The 25,248-nt window shown below is 35.2% G+C and overlaps 2 protein-coding genes and 1 pseudogene across 3 annotated transcripts; 1 reads left to right on the top strand and 2 right to left on the bottom strand.

The window, feature by feature from the left end:
• Positions 1 to 236: 236 nt before the first annotated feature.
• Positions 237 to 589, top strand: LOC109133454 (S-protein homolog 31 pseudogene; annotated as a pseudogene).
• Positions 590 to 6,273: 5,684 nt separating this feature from the next.
• Positions 6,274 to 7,371, bottom strand: LOC104698703 (uncharacterized). Its single transcript, XM_010414112.1, has one exon. It carries the CDS (start codon positions 7,369 to 7,371, stop codon positions 6,274 to 6,276), a length of 1,098 nt encoding a protein of 365 aa, XP_010412414.1.
• A 6,334-nt stretch (positions 7,372 to 13,705) lies between these two features.
• On the bottom strand, positions 13,706 to 22,483 carry LOC104790422 (protein RST1). 2 transcript variants are annotated; one of them, XM_019246658.2, is made up of 24 exons: positions 21,905 to 22,483; positions 21,535 to 21,819; positions 21,369 to 21,452; positions 21,011 to 21,287; positions 20,593 to 20,843; positions 20,010 to 20,363; positions 19,794 to 19,894; positions 19,411 to 19,486; positions 19,174 to 19,305; positions 18,993 to 19,074; positions 18,837 to 18,909; positions 18,522 to 18,690; positions 18,278 to 18,408; positions 18,099 to 18,190; positions 17,699 to 17,787; positions 17,405 to 17,620; positions 17,233 to 17,310; positions 16,969 to 17,151; positions 15,917 to 16,813; positions 15,521 to 15,817; positions 14,706 to 15,356; positions 14,450 to 14,600; positions 14,242 to 14,360; positions 13,706 to 14,161 (listed from the first exon to the last, which is right to left on the bottom strand). In XM_019246658.2, exons 1-24 carry the CDS (start codon positions 22,295 to 22,297, stop codon positions 13,802 to 13,804), a joined length of 5,541 nt encoding a protein of 1,846 aa, XP_019102203.2. In that variant the 5' UTR covers positions 22,298 to 22,483; the 3' UTR covers positions 13,706 to 13,801. The 2 variants fall into 2 exon arrangements, with proteins under 2 accessions (XP_019102203.2, XP_087312030.1); XM_087455904.1 differs by having other exon boundaries at positions 19,411 to 19,469; positions 21,905 to 22,399.
• Positions 22,484 to 25,248: the final 2,765 nt, after the last annotated feature.

Below are 25,248 nucleotides of genomic sequence, written 5' to 3'. Positions count from 1 at the left end.
TCCTCTTTTTTTTGTCAAACGATTTTATCCTTATTTCTTCAAATTTCTATTCTAAAAGATTTTGTAAAGATATCAAATATGTGATAAGTTAGAACTAATACTAAAGGATATCTTGTGCTAGCAATAGTAATATAGATGTGTGTATATATATATATAGTACCAGAAACACAAAAACCAAGTTAACCTACCCAGAAAAAATAAATAAAATATATAATAAAAATCCTTTCAATTTTTTATTTGTTTTTAGCATTGACATGTTTGGCCATGTATCCGGTGCCAAATTCAGAATCGGGAACAAACTCGGATTCATGAAATTCCTTTGGATGAGATGTTATTCCAAAAATAACGTAATAGGTCCAAACCTAATACCAGTTGTTCAAGATTCAGTAACTTCGTTTACCGCTAACATTTGGGGTAGCACTCGTCTAACTATAAACATTATCAGAATTTTACAGCATTTATGCAATAAAGTAGTCTTGATGCTGGAGGCTTATGGGATTGGAGAGCCCGAGAAGATGGAATCTATTTAAAGAAAGAAGGTAGCCAAAATTCGACTGATATGCATAAAGTATATGACTGGATAAATTAAAAATGTTAAGAAGCTGTGAAAAAAAAAATATCTATTAACATTTTTAAATACATTTTGTGTTTTATCCTTTAAGTTATACTCTAGAAAATTGCACAAAATATAATATCTAAAATGTGGCAATTCAAAATCGAGTACTCAATTAATATGTCTACAAAATCCCTAAACCAATTTAATTCAATCTCTCTAAATTCGATTCAAGTTCAGTGTGAAGCTTGGCCACCGATGCAAACGTATCAAGGTAGTCCTCCCTATACGTGTGTGTGAATCCTCTTGCTAAAAGCCGCGCTTTATAGCATTCAATCTCCTCATCACTCTTGTACTTGATGGTGAAGATCCATCTTGATGTTACCGCTTTCTTTCTCTTGGGTAAGTCAAACTCGCGAAGTGTGATTGGACTCCATGGCGTTCTTCTTGGCACTAACCGCATTACCCAGTCTTTATGGTCTTTGGCTTCTTCATAGGTTTGGGGAATCCAATGTTTATCAATATGGCCAAGAAACACTTGATGCTCCAAGGGAAAATGTGCAAGAGTGCAAACGGCTTGAATAGGGTGAGCGACTGCTACATTGTTGTAGTAGACTCGAGTGTTCCGCTAGTTAGAGGGATGAAACTTAAGACGTTCACTCCTTCGAAGTGGTATGATTTCTTCTGGACTGTCCTCATCATCATCATCCGCTTTGGTGGGTACATAGTTCTCGTCTCCGGAAGCATTGTCGACCGGTACTGCATTTAAACCATTCTGATCATTTAAGTGTTCATCCGTCTAGGGAGAGTTGTCACCATTCGTAGGTTCAGGGGTTGGAGTTGGTGATGCTGGTGGTTCATTGGAGATAGGGGCGGTGCGAGTACTTTCAACGCCAAGTCTCTGAAGAAGGATGCAGAGGTTTTTGGCCCAGTCAGAAGTTGATGTGGACAGGTCTTTAAGATGCTCCCAATTCTTCTCATCACAAAATCCTTTAGACTCCACAAACTTGACATCGCGAGACACTAGGACTCTCTTCATGTCTGGCTCATAACACTTGTAACCCTTTTGTGTGGTAGACTATCAAATGAACATGCTTTTAATATTTTTGGCATCAAGTTTGTCTCGCTGTTCACCTGGTCTCAACACATAACATACACAACCAAACACTCGTAAGTGATCAGATGTAGGTTTTTCTTTGTTTAATACCTCAAATGGTGATATGTCATGAAGGATTTTTGTTGGTGTACGATTGATGAGTTAGCAACCCGCAAGAACAACATCTCCGCAAAACTTAGTTGGAACACTTGTGTGGAACATCATGGACCTTGCTACTTCCATGAGATGTTTATTGTTCCTTTCAGCCACGTCATTTTGTTGTGGTGTGTAGGGACAACTTGTTTGATGAATAATTCCATTTTTGGCTAGATATTGTTTGAAGGCATGACTTGTGTACTCCCCACCATTATCGGATCTCAAAATTTTAATCTTTGCATTATAATGGTTAGTCACATAATTTTGAAAATTAGTGAATGCCTCAAGAACTCTATTTTTAGAAGGAAGTAATGTCAACCAAGTGTATTATGATTTTTCATCAACAAAAGTGACAAAATATTTTTGATTTTCTCTAGATAGGCAAGGGGATGTCCAAACATCTGAATGAACTAAATCAAAGCAATTCTCATAAATGGTCATAGACTTAGGAAAAACAGACTTGCAACCGACCCGAACCCGGTAAGACCCAAACCGAACCCGAACCCAGTAAGACCCGAACCGACCTGAACCCGGTAAGACCTGAACCGAACCCGAACCGATATTTTCTATTTACCCTATTGGGTCCAAAACTCCTCTACCCAAAAAACCCGAACCCGATCGGTTTCTACCCGAACCCGACCCGAGTACCCGAATGCCCAGGGCTAGGTTTTATCAAATAATTTTTGGTTGCCAATGCCTTTAACAGGAAATTTTTCTCCATTAGCTATAATCACATTTCCATTTTCTGGTTTAATTTCACTAATCATATGATGAGAAGCTCCATAATCTATAATAAGCGGTTTAGAAGTGTTTAAGGCAAGATAAGAGTTATTGGACACCTCTTTGAGGGATTTGATGAGAGCGTCCAGGTCCAACTTCCTCACCAGCTCCAAAGACACTGCTAACACAGCTCCATAACCCTCCGGAGTGTGACTACTTGGTGTGTAGTTGGTTGCATCTCCCACCATGTTTGCTTGGTCAGCCCTTGGTCCTCCACGACTTGGTCCTCCACGATTGATACGAAGGTGTGGATGAAGAATCCAGCAACGACTTTTGAAGTGACCAGTCTTATTACAATGTTCACAAAATGGTGGATTCTTGTCTTCATGCTTGAAGTATCCTTTGTTTGCAGTGGCCATCTACACCTTGTTGGCTGTCACAAGCTCTCCTTTGCCCCCAAAAATTCCAATAGAGCCAAGCTCTTTTTGGATCTGGTTACAAAAATCATCAAGGCTTGGAAGCTTGTATTGATGAGGTCATTGTAAGATGGGTTGAGTGTCAAGAGTAGGCCGAACACTTTGTCTTGTGTGTTCGTTTAGGACCGCCGGGTCAATGGTTGCCGGTTGAAGCATCTCTAGTTCAGCCCAATGGGATCTAAACTTGCCAAAATGTTTGGTGAACTCCATATCCACTTGATTGAGGTTGTTGATGGCTCTCTTGATCTCAAAGATGCGGTTGACATTTGTGAAATTTGTGACATTTCCGAACACATTTTGAAGTGTGACCCATAGATCCTTTGCGGTCTCGCAATATGAGTAGGCATTCAAGTATAGGAGCATCAAGGGAGTTCTGAATGATGGCTGAAACTCCTTGATCTTCTTGAAACCACTTGTCTCCTCCACTAGCGACAAGATCCTTGCCGTCTTCGGTGGTCTCACCACTTGGTGCTTCACTTGTAGTGATATGGGACCAAAGTCCTCGGCAATATAGGGCTGTTTTTGTGGTCCTTGCCCATAGTAAGTAGTTTTCTCCTTTGAGAGTAACTGGAACAATCAAGGTTTTGATGCTCTCCATGATAAACTAACCTTGGCTAATTTTCCAATGGTTAAAGACGAAGGGATCTAAAGAGCTAAGAGATTTGGTGCGGAAAAGTTTGGTGGGTGTACGAATCACAGGATAGGAACAATTTGCTCTGATACCATGTAAGATTTGATATAGAAAAGTTTAGTGTGTGATGAAGAGATTTGATAGTTGAAAAGAAAGTGTAAGCGTAAAGAGAGTAGCGAGTATAAAGAGAGTAGGTAGAGTAGAGTATTGTGGAGAAAGAGATAATATCTCTTCTTACTTGATTTAGTTCCTAGTTACAATCTGAATATAGACATTTACACAAGGGAATATTCTACCAAAGATGCTATGCACAAATACACACAATGAAAGTGACATCTCCTTAAGTACACATGTGAACTTTTTTTAACTTCCCACTTGCATATCCACTTGCACAAACTCGCCAACGGCTCCATGGGAAGGTTCTCAAAGTCTAGTGACCGTTGGAGGCTGTTCTTGATGGATTGGACTCACAAGGCCTCCAAATGGTACGGATGGCCCATTGTGTTGGTTTTACGGATGTACGAACAGTGGTGTGTATTTTCATAAACAGTCCAAGTTCCACGAAGCTCGAGAGCAGTAATATCCACATCCATAACTTTAGGAAAATGTGGATGAGCCATCACTTGCTTAAAATTCTGCGGTTCTGTCTCAATAGAACAGGAAAGTACAAAGGACTGATACGTAGGGTTTAGGCGGTTGTAGGTGAGGACAGATTCAATAGGATATGGTAAAAGTAAAGATGGAGAAGAAGGAATCAATGAAGAAATTTGAATAAGGTTGCAATGATAGTCAGATAAGTAACCTAGAGTTTTGGCATGACACTTTGGCCTAACAGAGGTTAGTAGAACCAGATCTGTACCAGACGCAACAGTCTCTAGTGGAACGGCACTAGAGTGTGATGATGATGATGCACGATTAGTAGTAACAGGGTCATTAAGAGAAACATAATCATGCACATGAACTGGTGGTACCAATGTAGGATGATCAACAATGTCAATGGCAACAAGAGTAGAAACATGTAAAATTGAATCTGTAAACAATTCAGTAGAGATGGTAGATTGTGGAATATTCTTAAAAGGAAATACATTTTCATGAAAAACCACATTTCTAGATACAAATATCTCATTAGTGTCCAAATTTAAGATCTTATAACCCTTATAACCTGTTGGGTAGCCTAAGAAAACACAAGGAGCAGCCCTAGGAGTGAATTTTGTTCTGTCTTTAACCAAAGTAGAAGCATAGCATAATCAACCAATAGATTTTTAGAAACTATAATCGGGTTGTTTATGAAACAACTTTTCATAAGGACTAACTTTATCCAATACTAAGGAAGGAGTCCTATTGATCAAGAAAACAGCAGTATGTATAGAATCACTCCAGTAAACTAAAGGCAAATTCGATTGAAACATAAGAGCACAAGCAAATTTAAGAAAATGCTGATGCTTTATTTCAACAACAGAGTTTTGTTGCAGCGTATATGCACATGAGAAATGATGAACCATACCGTGTTCCTTTACTAATTGAGCAAATGCTAGTTCCGGTGCATTATCACTACAAAGTGCTTTAATAACAGCTTGATATTGAGTGTGAACATATTTAATAAAGGTAGGAAAGATACTAGTAACATCGCTTTTATTCTTCATCATATAAATCCAGGTAATCCTTGTACAGTTATCAACAATGGTTAAGAAGTATCTATATCCTTCTACAGACTCCACCTTAAAAGGACCCCAAACATTTAGATGAATCAAATCGAATGGACTGGCAGACAATCTATTATGAGACACAAGAGGTGAACACTTTTGTTTTGCTAAAGGACATACATCACAATGATGATGAGGTCAACTAGATTTAGCTATAGGTAAAATACCAGAAATATGTTGTAACTTGGCATGAGATGGATGTCCAAGGCGTTGATGCCAGAGGTGCCCATCGTCAAGCCAGGATCCACAGAAAAAGGAAGACTGAGAGTTGATAGAAGGAGTAGCATGAGTCTCCAAGATGTATAGACCATGTAAGAGAGCTCCTCTACCAATCATCAAGTCCCGAGTATGGTCCTGAATAAAGCAAGAATCAGGGTAAAAATATGCAGAACAGAGTGCATATGTCAACAAGGAACTCACACTTATGAGGTTAAATTTGAAAGTAGGAACATAAAGAATAATATGCAAAGTCAATGTAGATGAGATATGCACAGTGCCAGTATGAGTGATAGGTACCCTAGTGCCATTCGGAAGAGTGACTGTCACTCCTGTGACAGAAAAAGTCTCACTAAACAAAGCTAAGTCAGAGCAAACATGACTAGACGCTCCTGAATCAATTATCCAACTACCAAACGGAAGAACAAAATAAAGAGACGAAAGGCAATGGTATTGGAAAGTGAAACAATGATTTTCAAAACGTAAGTTGGTGGATGGAAAATATATTAAGACAGTACCGGCTGAAGCATTTGCAGCCATAGCTCCATGTTCGGTGATGGTAGCCGTTGGAAAAGGGGACGACTTCTCTTGAACCTGGAGATGGGTGTTGAGTTGTTGAACGAGTGACTGAACCTGATCCGGAGTAAACTTAGCAATATCAAGGTTTGTCGCTGTAAGTGCAGGAGGTGGCATATAAGGAACCAAGCCAGTAACTGCATTGGCTATGCATTGGGCCTAGGAAACTGATATTGGCTTTGTTGTGGCTGAGGTCTCACTCCGGGTGGTTGACTTTGAGCACATGGCTGATAAGAAGTCGAATAACCTTGTGAGTTTGGAGGAAGCCTCAGACCAAACTTGTGACCAGGAGGATAGCCATGAAGTTTATAGCACTTCTGCACTGTGTGTCCAGAACGACCACAATGAGTACAAAACGGCTTCTGAATTGGCCTAAACGCAGCATAAGCAACATTCTCAATAGGACCATAGTAACCACCATTATCTACTCCCTCAAGATTAGTAGAACAATAACCAGAAGTAAGATCAGGTGGACCTGTACTTTGGAAAACAACTTTATCCACTTTTGTAGAGGGTACAAGAGTCTTCTGCCTCTCATTAGACTCCACCATATGAAACACATCATCAATAGAAGGAACCGGTTTCAACATTAAAATGTGTCTATGTGTTGGTTCATAAACCTCATTCAAACCCATCAAGAACTTTGTTACTCTTCCACGTTGTTGTAATTTCTCCCTTAAAGCGGTTGTGTTACATTCATATTTTCCACAAGAACAAACATGGAGCTCAACGTAATTCTTATACTCTTCCCAAAGAGTAACCAATTCTGTATAATACGCAGTGACATCCATAGCCCCTTTCTGTATCGAATTCAAACGCTGTTCAATCTGGAAAACTCTCGGAGCATCATCTTGTTTAAAAGGTGACATCAAACTCTTGCAGATACCTTCAGCAGTAGGTACAAAAAGCAAACTCTGCCCAATCTTCTTGGGAACAGAATTCGTAATCCATGTAGAAACCATATCATTGCAACGAGACCACGAACCTGAATCACAATGATCACTAGGAGGCTGTGGAATGCTTCCATTGATAAACCCCAACTTGTTCCTGACATTGAGAGCCATACGCATTGAACGGCGCCAAGAATGGAAATCAGATCCAGATGCGAGATGATCCGAGACCAAAATCATCCCTGCGTGATCTGATGAATGAAGAAAATAAGGATTCTCATACTGATCCATGATTTGGCGATGTCCATCAATATTTGGGAGATTCGCAGCTGAATTCACATGATTTGTCGTCATTGTTGAGTTCGCAATTGGTTGAATTAAGAAGAGAAATAAGAAATCAAAGATCCAAGAAAAATTCTAGGCTTCGTCTAAAAGAAAACTGAAAACAAGATCGCAACAATGGCCAAAGAAACAAACCCAAATACGGCGAAATAGATCACAAAAATCAATTGAACAAACGAAAGAGAGATCAGTAAACTCATCGTATGAGATCGGAGCTCAGCTCTCACAATCGAAGAAGATGATGAATGAGAAAGATGCAGAAGCTAAAAAAAAAGTTTGTTATTTTGCTGTGATACCATATTAAGTTTGGTGCAAAAGTATAATTCTCATGCATGAATCAGAGTATCATATAAAGTGTATTTATACTCAGTAAAAGTATATTAGAATAGTAAGCAAAAGGAAACTTATATATTCTTATATATACTAATATAACTTTATAATATATAACGTCTATACTCTAATAACTATGTCATTGTTTCATTAAGTTCAAATCAACAAAGTCCATATTGTCAAGCTTTACTGTTTGGATTGATGAACTTAAATCAGTTTGGTAGTTTGAATTCTTTTCATGGTCATGGAACATGGTTTACGGTTTTAATCGATATCTATATTTTATGTCTTATAATTGTTTAGTTTGGTTACTTTTTCCTAACCAAAGGATTATCATAATTGAAGGATTTGATATGGACAAACGGGGCAAGTGATTGTCACCACCGACGTCATCTTTGTTTTTGAAAGTTTACAGTGAACTCTCCCATTATAAGATAAGTATTCTTTCATACATTTTTAAAGAAGATAAGATCTAATTGGTCATTAGTAAAACTTTAATAGTTGATGTGCCACTGGTTTAAATTTCATACAAAATTTTGGATTAATCATAATTTTTCCACAACATAAAAAAAATTATTAAAAGTGACGATATACCAGTTTTACACAAATTTGACAATTAATTTCTAGATTAACACTCCATCCTATCCAATTACTAGAATGACACAATTTTTACGTAAATTGACTAAAAAACCAGAATTTATTTTAAAAAAAAAATGGAAAACCAAAAAAAGTAGTATTTAAAATTTTGATTTAAGATATGATTAATGAAAAATAGAAAATGATTAAAAATAAAAATATGGTAGCGGAGTCCACTTCAATTGGTATTTTTTCACGAAAAGGGCTTGATAGCGCTGATGAAACCCTCTTCCTTTTGTATAGTGCCGCGACTTTATCTGTGACTCTGAGTACAATATTTCCGGGATCAAGAAAGTCCTCCCATTTAATGGGCTCTACACACAAGAAATAAAATTCCAAAACACAAACAATAATCACAAACAAGTCACAATCAACCAAACCATAAAACACACATAATAGTCATCGACTATGAATCGGTGTCGACCGATGCAACTTCCTCTGCATCGATCGAATCACACCTTGCATGGAGGAGTTACAAGCTTTGATATGGGCTATGGAGTCTCTCTTGGCGGCTGGTGTTAACTGTCAAAATTATGAGATGGACTGTGCAGAACTAGTCGTTATGGTGCAATCCCCTAACGAATGGCCCACCTTTTCCAATCTGCTGGACTATTTCAGTTTGCTCAGATCATCTTCTCCCTCCTTCACTTTTACCAGGATCCCGCGTACGTCAAATGTGAGGGCAGATTGTCTTGTTCGTTTTTTGAGATCTTTAGTTTCTGAAATTTCTTTTGTAAACTTTTACCCTCCAGTTTGGGCAACCAACCTTGGAGTTATCATTTAACTTAATGTTTGGTTGAAAAAAAAGACAAAAAACAAATATTGATTGTACAAATATTGATTGTTCATATCCTTAACTGGAAAGGAAATTCAAATAAAACAAATAAAATCTTAATCTACATCATCATGAATTTAAAATTGAAAACAATAGAATATACTAAATTAATTCATGTCACATGTTAGAATCTTTTATGTGTTGTAATCTCATACAGAATATTTTAAAGATATCAACACAATAAAAGTAGAACGTTTATCACCTGGTGTTGACACCTAAGTGTTTTAAACTCCTCAAAGCATGACATGTCATTAAAAACTTAACCCAATCAAATTATAACAATTAATACAACTAAGCATTATGTTCCAATAAAAATCAATCTCCTTTACACGTTACTTTTTCTCCCGCATCCCGATCGATGTCGTAGCCGCTATGTCAATCCTTCTCAAATCGAAGTGAAGAAGAATTCAATCAGAAGAACAGATCCAAAAACGTTTCATATGAAAAATCCTTTAGGGTGCGTTTATAAAAGATTTTGAAAAAAGGGAGCTATAACGAAATCCAGATGAAGGAAGGATGGTTGGAGAAATACCCTTGGTTCTATCTACACTTTCTGTGAGGATATCATATTTAGCAAAGTTAGTATTCGTTCCCACCGTGTTTAGTATTTTGATTATTTGGTTGGCGATAATCAGTTGCATCTCTGATCTTAGACAAAAAATTATTTGCAAAGTAAAGTGTCAAAAGCATTGAAAAAGAAAGCTTTGAAAGATTTCTTAAAGATTCTTAGTTCTAAAAAGTTTAGTCCGACGACATGATATCTGGCAAGATTAGATCAAGATACGAGCTGATCAAGGTGTTTCTTAAGGTTATTAGTTTACACTTTCTCTTTCTCATTTCTAAATGTTGTTGGAGCTAAAATGTTAAGGCTTTGTAATTTCTCAACTGCTCAGATTCTTTAATTAGGAGAGATAAGTGCCAAAAAAGCTTTATTGTCTAGCCGTGAACAGAAACTAAGCATCACATCACTTTCACTTTCTTACCATCAATATTTTAAAACTAAGTGTATCTTTATAACCTTGGAACCCAAAAAAAAAACTATGTTTATATACTATGAACTTGGGGGATCAAATTTTTGTAGACCCTTCTGTTGATAAGAAAACTCATTTACGACCATTCAAAATTGCACAACCAATAAAAATAAAGGAGACTTGAAAGAGTTGTTTTGTAATGCACAGAGTGTTATTTTCTTCAACGTTTCATGTTAATTAATGTCTCTTTAGCTTTGTTGACTCTCTTAGGCACCCAAGATTTTTTTTTCTTCTTATTTCAGAATAGAATTAACTGATTTATGATAACTAATAAATAAAAAAGTAGACATAAATTGATACATCACATAATGCTCATTGGATGTATTGATCATAATATTAGATTCTAGAATCTTCATGGAAAGTGTATTTTTGTGATAAAGCCTACTATATATCATACGATCTGTTTTTGGATATGCATGTCTGGTATCTAGAGATACTTTTTTTATGAGAATTTCGATACATCTTACATTGTCTTTTATCTGCAGATCTTTGGATTACAATGGCACATCCATTGTATTTTGTGAGGTTGACTGCAACGACAATACCAATTGATGGGTATGTACACCAAGTCCATTCTCGCAATTAATACCAACGGCAATACCAACTGTTTTGATTTGTGTATTTAATAATTTGGAAAGATAGATCACTTCCGATAGTTTTAATGCATGTAATCCCTAATTAATTATCTTTTTTGTGTTGTCTATGTTTTTCCGGGGAAGGAAGAAGCATTATACGTAGTTAATTCTTACAATTTTCATATTATTTGTGGATTTGGGGTTAATTTCAATTGAAGGATGAGGTGAACCATAGCCACTAATATTTCTTAGCTGGACTTATGTATCATTTAAGTATTTAGAGAAAATAATCATTTTTCATTTGACTTGATCACAAATAAAACCAAGAGTGAGAAAACGGTCTAAATATTCAAGTCTTAACCATTCTTGTCCAGTGGTATAGAATCTCTTCAAATTTCTGATCAGACCGGTACTGGAACTCTTTGTTCTCATCCTCAATCTAGATATCCAAGTAAGCCCTTTCATCTCGATGCCTAATGTTTTCCTAAATTTTAGTTATTGTGATTTCACTAGGAACATATCTATTTGATTATTGATTCCATGTCTTAGTGAGATAATATAAAGTTTATTGTTATTACTCTTTTTTTTTTAACGCCCATTTATTGTTATTACTCTAAATGTCATGCGTTTAATGTAAGAAATTTAAATGGAATTTATTTTTAAATCTATTTGTTGACAAAATATTTTTATACATTTTTTCAAGAAAACAAACAAATAAATGCTATAGAAATCATATGAAGCTTGTATATGAAGTTTCAGTATAAAGCGTTCACCTCATGTATTGTTTTTCAAAAATGAGAGTAATATATCTGTTTGATTTAATTATAGTTTTAAACAATATAATTTACATTACAACTTATATGTATTATTAAATAAAAAAATTCTAAATAAAACTATGCGGCATAGCGCGGGTGTCAACCTAGTATAATATAAAAATAAAATACTTATTATTTACAGGTTTTCGTAATCTCATCTCGCTAAATTGACATATGACAACATCTTTTATAACTTTATACATGCGCGATCATGTTAATGAATAACTTTGAAAACCAAACTTTACAATAGAAAATTATTATTTTTTCTTTTCTAAAATGTTCTTGTTAGTGTTTTTTCTAAACTTTTCTAGACAAGTGTCAAAATCTTAGCGATAAATTTATATGTCGTGAACCATGATCAAGCTAACGACTAACTTTGAAAATCAAATCTTACAATTTACATAATAAAAATGTTTTCATTTTCTAAATTTTTGACACTTTGTCAAAATCTTGTTGATAGATTTGACACTTGTTGCAATCATGTTAAGAGTTAACTTAGAAACCAAGCTTTATATAATTTATTAAAGAAATACAAAAAAGGTCAGTAAAATTAGGTTAATAGTTAGAAATTAGTTTTGGTTTTTTGTTTTTGGAAATTAATTTTAACTTTATATATATAAATAATTATTTGTTGTTACTTATGTATAGATTTCCTTTTTCATCATAGGTTTAGAATTGGGAACGAACTCAAATTCGAAAAGCTCTTATGGATAAAATGTTATTCCAAAGATGATGTAATAGGTCCAAAAATAATACCAGTTGGACAGGATTGTAAAATTGGTTTTATGGCTGACATTTGGGGTACAACTCGATACATGTGTACTTTGAAACAAGGACCAAATTATAAACACTATCAGAATTTTACAGCATTTAAGCAATTCAATTGGTTTGATGAAGAAAATCTGTCGGATTGGAGAGCTAGAGAAGATGGAATATATTTAAAGAGAGAAGGTATTTTCAAAAATGATAATATGCATAAAGTGTATGATTGGATGACTTAAAAATATTATAACAAGCTATGTCAAAATAAAAAAGTAATATTATTATTTAAAAGTAAAATTTATATATAGATAAATGCAAAAGGCATCAGAAAAAATATAACGTAAATATGTAATTAAAAACACAAAAATAAAGTGCTAGCTCGTTACGTACCAAAGAAAGAAAGAAAAGCTCATATTTGTTTTGTACGGAAGAAAGCAAGAAGAAGCTCATAATCATTACACGAAAATTCTATTAAGTAAAAACGTGAAAATGTCTTTTACTATTCGCACTACTAAATATATATCGAAGTACAACGATGTGGGAAACGAAAATTTCATTAATCACCAAAATATCACAAAAGTAAAAAAAAAATATATATATATATATCTTATTATATAAAATTGGATTTTGAAAATTAGCCATTAACAAGATCATGACACGTGTCAAGTATACCGATGAAATGTTGATATGTGTCAAAATTATTATTTTTCAAAATAATTAATTAAGATAATAACATTAAATCTACATAAAATCACATGTTTATATCTAAAAAGAAATTTCTTAAATCAAAAAGAAAAAATTAACAAAGCTAATATATTTTTGTTGTACGCTAAATTATATTATACGTGTTTTCTCAGTTAGATTTTGACATGTATAAACAAAAAATAATAATTCATTAAACCTGTATATTATTATTAATCAATAAATAAAGAATAACAAATCTAAAAATAATAACATAAGTTATGTCAAAATAATTATTATTTTTGAAACGAGTGGGACAGCTAATTAAGAAAATAACATTATATTTACATAAATTTACATGTTTATATTGAAAGCTTTGATCTTTAATTTTTTTTTCTGATATAAATTTGCTTATATATTGTGGTTCTTTAATTCGTGCAGGTTCTTCAATGGAAGTTATCATATGCAATGAATTTAAATCAAAATATATAAAGCCCACTAAACTAATGTTTGGTATAGTTTTGCTTTTTATTATTGTAATAATTATGATAATATATTTAAAATATAAAAATATAAATAAATGTATGAGGTAAATACAAATATGATTTTTTCTCTAACTACAATAAAAATTATTTATAAATTTACTTCAGAAAATATATATATTTTTTAAATATATATATATTGTTTAGGATTTAGGATTTATTTTCTTCCACAATTTAAAAATCAGCACATAGTCCGCCCCTATGTAGTTTAGTATATACAATTGTTTACAAGGAATCAAGCAATGTCCATAGAAGCAAGTCTAAGCTGTTTCTCAAGAGGCAAGTGATCTCTGAATGCTACACAAATGTAATGCATTACTTTCATAATCATTGGTGCTTTTCCTCTTTCACTTCCCTCAATCTGCTGTGAGCTTAGCCCTGCATTGGCGTCTGTGTCAGTTGCAAAATTGTAAATACGTTCCAATGAAGTCCATAGAAACGAGATGAAAGGCTCTGCGACTACTTCATAGATGGGATCAGACAGGAGAGAATTTATGGTAAAAGACATATCGCTCAACACCGTGAAGCGGTCTAAAGTGAGAAACGGCATGTATTCGCAGCAGATGCTAGAGAGAAGGCCAACAAAGAGAATTGCCTGTAAAAGGATAAAAGAAGATTTCAACATAGAAGAAAGAATCTGATGAATCAGTTATTGACATTGACATTGAGGCTTACAGTGGAAGGATAGCTAGAAACGCAGCTGATTTCAACTGCATCAACGAGCCACTGTCTTTTGATTCCTCCTTCGGCGTGATGCAGAGCCGCTACTATCTCAATCAACACGTCCCAAATACCTAACAAATACGAAAATTTTGATTGTAACATGATATTTGATTGTACCTAGCTTACATATAGCAATTGAGGATAGTAGTAATTAACTGACCTGACTGTTCACAATTTAATATAATAGCCTTCAGTTTTCCTAACTCGGAAAATGGAATTGAGCCAAGTTTTGCTAGCTTGGCTTTTGCCTGGATCTTCTTTAGATCACCTTGGAAGTCTGTCTTTCCGTTTCCAGGTTCAAGATTTGAAACCTGCATATGAAAAAACAAATCTCAATTAAACGACGAGCTGTCCACAAAGTGGTACGTAGCTTACAAACTGGCAAACAAAAGATGCATGATGCAGATATTACATACCTGCAGGAATTTGTATAACCAATCCAGACGCGACTTCTGCAGACATCTAACTGCCTCTGACCACTCTTTCACCGAACCCATCTGATCTGCTATAGGAGATTGTGATGCTACTGGTAAGACAGCAAAAACCAACTCTATGCAATTTTCAATCTTTGTGATGTATTCTGAAGAATCAAGCGAAGTTTCTTCAAGACACTGACTCAGACCCTTCCAACAAGAGACCCTCAATGAGCTCTTCTGTTCACAGCTATATGCTTGGTCTGAAGATAGCGAGATTACAAAACAAGAGACATCGTCAAACAATTTATTCATTCTTGAACCTGAGAATTCTCTCATTAAATACCCTAGATGACAGAGCAGGCATGACTGGAGACTTTGCTCTAGCGCCTTGAATCTGGCTAGCTCAGACAACTCATCTAGAAAAGCTAGAAGTTCATCAAATTCTCTTGCGTGGGCTAATGAAAATTTGAAGCACTCTTCCCTAAGAGTTCCTTCCTTGGGAACATCCCCTGATTGCGATACATCAGTCTGAGTGTCTTGTTTCATTAATCGTCTTATTGTTGCTCCCCAGTCCAAGTTTGGCAATCTTGGAGCATGAGACAAACACCGCAAAGCACTTTCCAGTGTGCCAATATTCAGAGGGCTACCCGCCTAAAATTCAACAAAGATTAATAAGTATGAGAACAGATTGCGGTCTATTTCCAAACTAATCTCCTTATACTTTACTATAGCAGCAATATAATGAAACAATTTCAAGTTTTTTTTTTGTTCCACCTACAAGAATCAAGAAAGCATTTAAGTTTAAGCAGACATACCAAAGGAAATCTTGGATTTGTCAGGCCTTGAGCAAGTTTCATGACCATGGTATGTTCAGGAACATTGTGAGAGATGGAATTACGATGAGAGGAATCAGATTGGTTTTCATTGCTGAGACTTGATGCTTCCTTGGACCGCATGTAATTTCTAAGAATTGAGATTGCCCATGCAGCATAATGTTGGAGCTGGCGATCCTTGGTATTTTGCGCGATAAGAAATATTTCTTGCACAACTGGCGTCAACTGCTGAGTAAAATATGCGTTTGAAAGCAAAGGACCTGACACATAAGAGATTTCCTGTAGCAAAAATAAATGAATGTTAGGAACCCAAACACATTTATCTATATGGGAATAAATCAAGTAATGATATTGAGAAAGATAGACCAAAGAACTAACGTTATCACCAGAACTGGCTGGAGGAGCACGGGGTAGCGGATGGGAATACACCAAATTCCCAGCACCTGCTCCTAAAACATTAACAACTCCGAGCATGCCTCCAAAGTGAGCAACCGGTGGGTAAAGTCCAGAGTAACATGTCTTGAACAGTTCTAGCAACCCTTTAACAGACTCAATCTTAACAGGGTGGATACCTTCATTCAAAACAGAACCAAGGAGGTCTCCCGCCCCAATACAGGATGCCATCAACAACCTCTTACGTAAAGCACCAGACTTTCTAACAATAACCAACTCGGAAATAAGGTCCTTGAAACAACCGATTAGATGATCTACCTCATGTGCATCAAACAGTTCTACTTTTTGGCAGAAAGTGATCACAATTGGAAGTGCAAGGCAGGAACCAACTGAAAACAGTCTCACTGATACCTTACTATTAGAACCCGGAGTTTGCTTAAGAGAATCTGCATATGGGATCCATGATACAATCAGGTTTTTAATCTTTACAACAGCGTCTTTCTTCCCAGCTCTGTATACTGCACCAACTGACATCCCCAAACCTATAATGAGTCCAGCTATACCCCATGTATCATCATCAAAATCATCAGAACTCTCATCCAACAGCTGAGGTAAACCTATAACGTTGTCTTCCTTTCCAGGTGGGAACAGTGCAGACAAGCTTTCTAGGATATCACACGGAGTGTGCAGGAAACAATGTAATATTGAAGATAGCAACCTCAGTATCCTCCCTAGGAGCCGTTCTTCTTGGTTCCAGTAGGAGTCCCTGTCCATATCAGAGCTGGCAGAGGCTTCAGTCCGAGTGAGCAGATCTTGGCATGAAAAACCCAATCCAACGCCACAGGCTCCTTTTACAAGAGTGCTTTTACTGCTACACAAAACCTGAAAGACATGAGAAATATTTTTAAGTGGAAATGAATCATGTAAGGAGTGAGAAAGACCAAGACTGATTGTGCATGCAAATTTACTACAAAGTATGCGTTTTCACAAAAGAGTTAGCACTGTAAATTTTTCCCGCAACTCATAGGTATAGGTACCTCAAGAAGCCCAGATATATTCTGAAATTTCTGCTTGTGGTCAGTCACGTGTAGGGACGACGAAATCAATCCAAGAGAAATAGCAGCCGTCCACTGACGGTGTTCATGCTCATGCTCCAACAACCAACTCAACAGAAATTTTGATGCAGTCGCTTTAATATTATGAGCAGCAGCTGGCAAAGACTGAAACAACAAACAGATTAAAATACGTATTGAGACAGTTGACCACTACAGATATGGAAACACATTTCTATGAAATCGTACTTGACATAGTGCACCCAGCGCCAGTGCTATGTTTTCTGCACACCTCGGAAGAGCTTCTTCCGCCATATGTACCAAACTCTTCATGAAAAGCACAAGATAATCCCAATTAATGTTTGAACACTTAGAATGAAGCATTCGAATTAAGCTGCAACAGAAAAAAACTATCTCAAACCTTCATGATTTTGTTTGCAGCATTAGAGGTTTTATCCAATTGTAATTCTTTAGTCGTTGCATCAATGGACAATATATTAGCTCTCATCCAACGCCGCATAAAAGCTTTCAGTGATTGCAAGGAAATAAGAGCAAGGGAAATATTTCTTGAGAGCTGGAGTGATTTGACTACTACTTTAAATGCCTCCTCATATTGACCATGAACATCACGAAAGCTCTGCGATCAACAATATGAAAGTCAGTATGCAGAAGTCTAGAAAATCTCCTAGCAGAAATTTAAATTTACAATACTTACTCTTGATGACCCAAACTTCACATCTCTAGGGTTATAAGATAGACATAATAATGCCGCACCAGGTAGTTCACCAGTCTTCATTTCTTTCCCTGTGAATCAGATGGTGCTGCACTTAGTTTATGTGGAGTACAAAGAATGTTACATAACTGATTATTTGGAATATTTAGCGAAAAGGTATACATAACGAATAGAACTGAGTATTTCATAATGCAACTGTATCATAAGTTTCAAAGCACAGCAAGAAATGAAAATTATTAAGTTAAGTTAGTTATTAGGCATAAAAGAAAGCACAAGTAAAAATTTCCATCTCAAGGTTTTATTTATTTATTCCAACAGACTCACTTGCATTTTTCACTAAAATTGTGTTTAAGGACTATTTTAGCTGAAAATCAAACTACACCTGCGGGGAAGATGACCTGAGGTATCACATCCAGCAACTTTTCAATCTTATTACCAGGAAGTTTTTTCTGTCTTACATATCTACGCCGGACGCTGTTAGGTCAGAAAGAGAAGTCATTTAAATATGATGATAATGAGATTCTAAACCAGGAAAAGTTTCGTACATTACAAGCTCTATACCTGTGCTCATGAATCATGATCTTGATTGAAAGGTCTTCTAAAGCATTCAAAATTTTCGCATTTTTCTCCGAGAAGAACATATATGCACAATTATTGTTGAAGTCAGAAATTTTTTTTTCCATAAATGATACCTGAAAAAAATGGATCATGATTAGATAAAAGTGTTATATTAATAGTTTAGAGCCAAAGATGGTCTGGAACATACCAAAAGAAGACGTACAAGAGACTGAAATCCAATACTTACCTCATATTGACCAAGGGCCACTATGGCAGAGACTCGTGCCTTTGTCCATAGGGAATCAAGAGGCATCTGCATAGAGCTCCCAATTTCCCACAAAATGTTCAAAACGTTTTCTGCATCTTCCGGATATGCTTCGGCATCCATTGCACCCCACTTTAGAAGAAGGCATACACTGCAACATATTCACCAAAGCAATGCTAGTTATACATCAAATATTTTTTCAGACACCTCAAACAGCAATGGCTAGAAGATCCATGCACCAATTTAGACACCTCAATTGTGCCTATAAATATGATTTGGGATGTTAGCTCTGCTAACCTATAAGCAAGGAGAGGATCCAGTTTGATGTTTATAGCATGTTTCTTAATGACACCCCATGCAGTATAGAAATCTGGATAAACAAAGCAAAAGTTACGATAAAAAATGAGTAAATAGAAAGGCATTAAGTCACACAAATAAGTATTAAGATAGTACCAATGACATCGGCTTCACAGAGATGGGAAAGACTCTGAAAACCAAGTGCTCGAACTTGACAGTCTTGGCTTTCTATACAGGCCTATCAAAGTAGGAATCCAGTTGAAAATATGGAAGGCACTCCAAAATTTCCAATATACAGCCAAAGCAGCAACAGCAAACGTTACTTGTGAAACTATACCTGAACGGACAAGATTAGGTCTACTCCCCTATCAGGGTGTCTCTTGCATACATCGTGAATGGAAGCAGCCATACTAATGCAGATATGTCTCTCTGAAATAAAGTCTATGAATCCTTTTGGGCGCAACACCTCCTGAATATTTAAAATAATTGGTACCATAGAAGTACATATAAGTAAGAATAGCAAGCTGACTTTATTAATCTCGAACAAAATTTCACATTGGTAAGAAGAGCTTACTTGCAGACTGGAAAAGGCACGGTCATTGACTACCCAGGTCTGGCAAAGTAATCTAATGGCTGTAGCATACAACAGACTAAAATAAACAATCATCAGAGCTACTCATGTCGACTCCATTTTATGACAGTCAGAAACGGAAACAAGGTAGAGCCCAAAAACCCAATTCAACAAGTTTGGTAAATGTAGGTTAAAGCATGAAACATCACATACTAATCTTTTGGCTTACAAATCAACCTTTTATCATATATTATAAGCCGAGTATCAAAGTTAATGGAACCACTTATAGCTGTTTGCAAAGACTACCCGTTTACCCAGAATCAACTATTATAAACACGATTAAAAAATATGATACACAAGAAATTATCAGAAAAAGGTGTACTGACCCTTTCGCATCCTTGTGCAGCATTGGAGTAATAGTCTGAACTACAAGCGGAATCATCACCTGTTGTGCAGCTAATGACGGGAGTAACCCCAGAAGTTTGGACTGCACATCAAAGAAATAAATTGAGAACTAGACTAAAGGAGTAGACTAAAGGAGTGCTAATAGAAGGGACCAGCACTTGGATTTGAGATACATAAAATGAATGAGAGTAGCTCACCAATAGACTCTGACAAGGGACGTGTGTTCGAGATAACAAGTTGCTGTAATATAGAACAGCTAGCAACAGCGGGACACTCATCTTAGGATCAATGCCACCAATAATATTCAAAGAATCAATACCATCAGCTCCTAGGGACGGATGCATCACCATGACACCAGCAACAGCACCAAGTAAAATAGGTATCTCTTGCGAAAGACAAAACGATGCAGCCTTTTTTCTATCCCAAAACCGTTCAGCGTGTTCCCTAAGTAGTGAATTCCAAGTCACTGGTCCAGAATAAGTTTCCTGTTTTTCACTTCCATTGGGGTAAGCCACTCTGAGGAAGGAGGACGTGGAAGGTGCGTAATCATACTGAAAGAAATAATAAGAACATTCAAAGAATTAGTGAGCAATTTGATTCTGAGTTACTCTTGTGTAACACTTTGATATGGCGTTATGGACATAAATTAAAATACACATGTTTATCTCCAACCCTCAAAGGAGTAATTATATGAAATAACCTAACCCATGAGTGGATCTATGTAACTCATTATATACAGATTCTGAAAGAAAATAGCAGGTTTCTCCACAAGAACTAAACCTGATGCCAGAGTTGCTGCATGACCCTCAACACGACAGAGCCCACCCTGCTGAGTGGTGAATCTCCCTTACTTGTGTGGAGCTCAATCTTTGGTGAATTTGACATTGTTACCAAGACAATTTCTACGATGGAAAGAACCTTACTTGCTGCTACTTTGACTGATTTAGAAGGAGAAGACATCAGTGCTACGATAGGGAACAGTAATAGAGACTCCACACTTGAACAGGCTGCATCTTTCACCGATAAGTTATCTACGAAAGGATTGCAAATAATCAAATTCTTAGTCCAAAAAAATACACATAGAAACAAAAAAGGGATGAGTACGCACTAGGTTGAAGGGAGTAAATCAGCTATCACACTATCAGACAGCAAAACGAGTAAGAGGGTAATGAAAAGAAAGATGGAGATACAAATATACCATTTTCAGTTTTCCATTTGAGCAGAAAAAGCAGGAATTTCAAAATAGAGAGTTGTTCATGCTCAACATTGGATTTGGCAAGCATGAAAACGAGCGAGAGAACCACCAAAGATAAATCAGGTGAATATGGTAATCCAACGTCTTTCTGAACAGCCAACAAGTGCTTCAAAGATTCGATAACAGACTCTTGTTCGGTTGTTTGGACATGAGGAGAAGAGCAAAGAAGAAGTACACTATCTACCAGTTGCACACCGAGAAGATGAACTTCTGTTACTTCCTGGTAGTTTAGATAAATGAATGAATATCGGACAATGAGCACAAATTTTAAGATGAATGAATGATGAAATTAGTAACATACCGATCCAGTTCCAACCAAGTCTCTCACTACCACAGTATAAGCATCCGCTAGAGTCTTGACAATGCAGCTGAAATTCCTATTGTCCTGAAAAGTATCAGAAATTTAGAACTGGATCCTAATACTGCACCCCATTATTTGCATTGGCTGCTAATTCATGCATACTTACTTCCAGATTTTTCCCCGGTATATATTTTAGGCAACGCAGAAGCAATCTGAATATCGGCAGTGCTTCTTGGCTGGATGAGCAACAAAGAGAAGCCATCGATGAAATCAATTCCCTCGCAAACAAGGACGACGACGAATCTGCAAGTGGAATCCGAAGTACTGTGAAATTCAAGAACGGCTCCAAGAATTCACATACTCCCACCATTCCTAATCGTCTGTTATGCATCACAAAGAGTGATACTTGATGAAGAAGCTCCGTCAGTGTCTCCGCTCTGCTATAAAGAATCTGAAACCAACAACAAGAAGCAATCAAAGACTAAGCTAATTGCAACAATTCAAATTATACGAACGAATCCATGAAAATCACATACCCTAACAAACGGATGATTCTCCGCAGAACTAAACTTCCAATTCCCATCCTTCTGTTCATAACCAATACGAATCAAAAACCCTAACCCCTTCACGAACAGCGAAACCAATTTCGTATCGCATCCTTCGAGAGCTGATTGAAGTTCCAACAAACCACGAGAGAGGTTTAAAACGGAGTCTGATACTAATCGACATAGCTCACGAACGGATTGATCAACGACAGTGATGGATTCGGAAGTGAGGCAGAAGGAGATAGCTTCTCTTCCAGCTACGGATTCTGATCCTAATCGTTCCGGAGCAGATCGTAACTTAGAGAAGACGGAAATTACTGCGAATCTTTGTATGGAAGGTTGAGGTACGCGAGTTTTCTCTAGTAACGGAGCATACGAAGCCATCGCTTTGACCGGAGATAGAGAGATAGAAGACAACGGCTAGTTTGGAGGCGTGAACGGAGGAGGGGTTTGGAATTTACAGCGCCGGGAAGAGGAAGTCCGATCAGCTGGTGTTATATAATGCGCCGTCTCGATTTGGCCCAATAAGCTGAGATAATTAAACTGAAGAAGAAGATCAAGTTAGAATACAAATTGAAAATAGAAAGAAATTTTAATTTAATAAGTTAATTTACCTTTTTTGATACTAGAACTCACCAAGTATTTCAAAACAAGTTAAATTAAATTTTAAAAAATTTAGAATTATATATTATAAAATTATTTGAAAATATATATTAAATAATAAAATTAAAATTTATTTCAAAAGAAGAAAATAATAAATAGGACTAAAACTTTATAAATATTAAACATATATAACTTGTGAGTTTAAAAAACACAACTATCAAAATAAAAACTTATAATAAAATAGTAATCTGGTAAAAAGACTCAACTCTACTTAAAAGTTATAAAATCAAAAGTCATAATAGATAGGGATTAATTATAGAAATAGGATTTTTTCAATTTCTTATAGAGTAAAACCTCTATAAATTAATAATATTGGGACCAGGAAAATCTATTAATTTATAGAAGTTTTAATTTCTCGATAAATTAATAATTATTAATTTATAGAGAGACTTTCCTAATTTGGTAAAAAAACATTAAAAATAAGATTTAATGGTTATAACTAATATTTTTATAAAATCAATTACAATGAAAATAACAATTATCATGTTTTGACGATAGCACTTAAAGATTTTTATACAGTAAAAATATCAAAAATGAACTCTAATAAAAATTAATGTGTCGATATATACATATATTTGGATAATTCTATATAATTATTAATTTATATTATTGATGGGACCATATATTTACAAAGGATTTTCAAAAAAAATATTATTTTATTATATTATCGAATAATGTCCAAAATTACACTAGTCCTAAGTTGGGACCAGAGAAATTTATTAATATATAGAGGTTATTAATTTACCGAGTATTAATTTATAGAGGTTCTACTGTAAATTAAATTAAGGACTTATAGTCGAGAATTGCAGAAATAGGGCTTTTTGGTTAATCAAAAATACCAAATCACTCTTCTCAATTATCACTCTCTCTTTCACTTTTACGATGTCGTAACTCGAAGAAGAGAAGACTTGGTGACCGCCGATCGCCGACCACCGTGACTTCTTCTCGCTTAGCCGGTGCACCGAGGTCTAGTCAACGAAGGTCTCACATCTTCCTCTTGGCGAATCTATTTCTTCTTTCTCTTATTGTAATCTCTGCGTTGAAGGTTTTAGGAGAAAAATCAGATTTCAATTGATGAACGATTACAAATAAGAAAAGAAGAATGACAAGCTTTTGTCTTGGGTATGTGTTAATTGGTTAAGATACATCATCTTCTCCGATTGAATCGACAAATTTCTTTCACCTTCTCCAATTAATATCCAAAATTCGATTACTGATTAGAGCCATTGGGTTCACTAGATAGTATCCCTTAGCTAGGGTTTAGATTTCTTCATCCAAAGTAAAATAGAATGAAATCCACTGAATTCACATGATTAAAGATGTTCACATGATCAAAGATGGATTCGACCAAAAAAAAATAGCCATGGTTGGGTGAGAAGAGCGAGAGTCCGGATGATCGTACTTGTGTCTGCCACAAAAAGGCCTAATACCGAGAGTCCGGATGATCGTACCTTATCTCAAAGTTTTGGGCCACTAAAGCTTCTTTTACATAAATAGATTATAAGTATACTAGGTACGGACCCGTATGTGCGTGATTGATTTCAAAAACTATGTTTACTATAAGGTTTGTAATATATTATGTACACATAGAGTTATATTTATAGATATAATTATTTGTTAAATCATTTACAGTTCTAACTTATATTAGTTTGGTTTCATTCGGTTTGTGATTTTTGAAATAATAAAGGTTTCAGCATAAAATTAAGATTCACAAAACAACATATCTGAATCTAACGTTTACCAAATTAGTGATTAATCAGAATTATATAAAACTTGTAAATTATGAAACGGATAAAAACCATCAAAAATATTAAAACTTCTAGAAACGAATTACCTAAATTCTGAAGCGGGTCAATCTCGTCCCGGTAGTCATACTCCATAAGGGGTATAATATTTTTTTTATCTATAAAAACTCATTCCTCGAAATATTTAAGAAATAATATTAAAATATATATAAGATTTTATATTTTTAATCTGTTAATTTTGAAATTAAGGAATCTTTAATATACGTTTTTCTTATATATAAGAAATTTTTTATATGGAAAACTGAAAATTAGGATTTGCATAAGTTTAAATATTTTATACTTGAAAATAAATTTAAGATGCCGTCAAATTGCTTTTTAAAGATTTTCCAATATTTGCTATTCAAAATTAATTTCAATTTTTTTTGGTCAAAAAATTTCAAACAATATGAAATAATATTATTTATATTTTTGAAAATATGATTTAAAAATAATTTTTTACATCTCATGTTATAATTTTTTTATATATTATAATACATAGGTTTTGAAAATAATTTCGAAAACATGTAGGGGATAATATTTATTAATATATGCCAATTTTAGAATTTATAGGAACATAATATTGTGTATATAAATAAATTGAGTAGTCACCATTTTTTGTGTAAAAATAAATAAATTAATAAATAGAACAGCAATAGCAGTTTTATATAATATTATAGAATATTAAGGGCAAATAATAAATTAAGCACAAAGCTCTCTCACGACGACACGTCAGTTTTTCTTCAACAATGCTTCTCTTTTAATATATTGGGGATAGATTTGTAAAAAAAAAAAACCAAACCAAAATTGTTAGAATAGGATAACCAACCGAACCGGGAAATTGAGAGAACTTGTAGCTGTTGCAGCAACAAAAAGTGAAGGTGAACCAAA

This window comes from Camelina sativa, chromosome 6 (assembly GCF_030686135.1).
Source record: "Camelina sativa cultivar CO46 ecotype springtype chromosome 6, ASM3068613v1".
Taxonomy (NCBI): domain Eukaryota; kingdom Viridiplantae; phylum Streptophyta; class Magnoliopsida; order Brassicales; family Brassicaceae; genus Camelina; species Camelina sativa.
This window is presented reverse-complemented; position numbering and strand designations above follow the sequence as displayed.

What these genes read in the sequence shown, in the direction of transcription:
- LOC104790422 (XM_019246658.2), bottom strand. Translation starts at nt 22,297, where the DNA reads ATGGCTTCGTATGCTCCGTTACTAGAGAAAACTCGCGTACCTCAACCT. An exon ending in ATCATGATTCATGAGCACAG is followed by an intron (nt 18,191 to 18,277) that starts GTATAGAGCTTG and finishes CTGACCTAACAG; the next exon opens with CGTCCGGCGTAGATATGTAA. An exon ending in TTTCTAGCTATCCTTCCACT is followed by an intron (nt 14,162 to 14,241) that starts GTAAGCCTCAAT and finishes ATCCTTTTACAG; the next exon opens with GCAATTCTCTTTGTTGGCCT.
- LOC104698703 (XM_010414112.1), bottom strand. Translation starts at nt 7,371, where the DNA reads ATGACGACAAATCATGTGAATTCAGCTGCGAATCTCCCAAATATTGAT.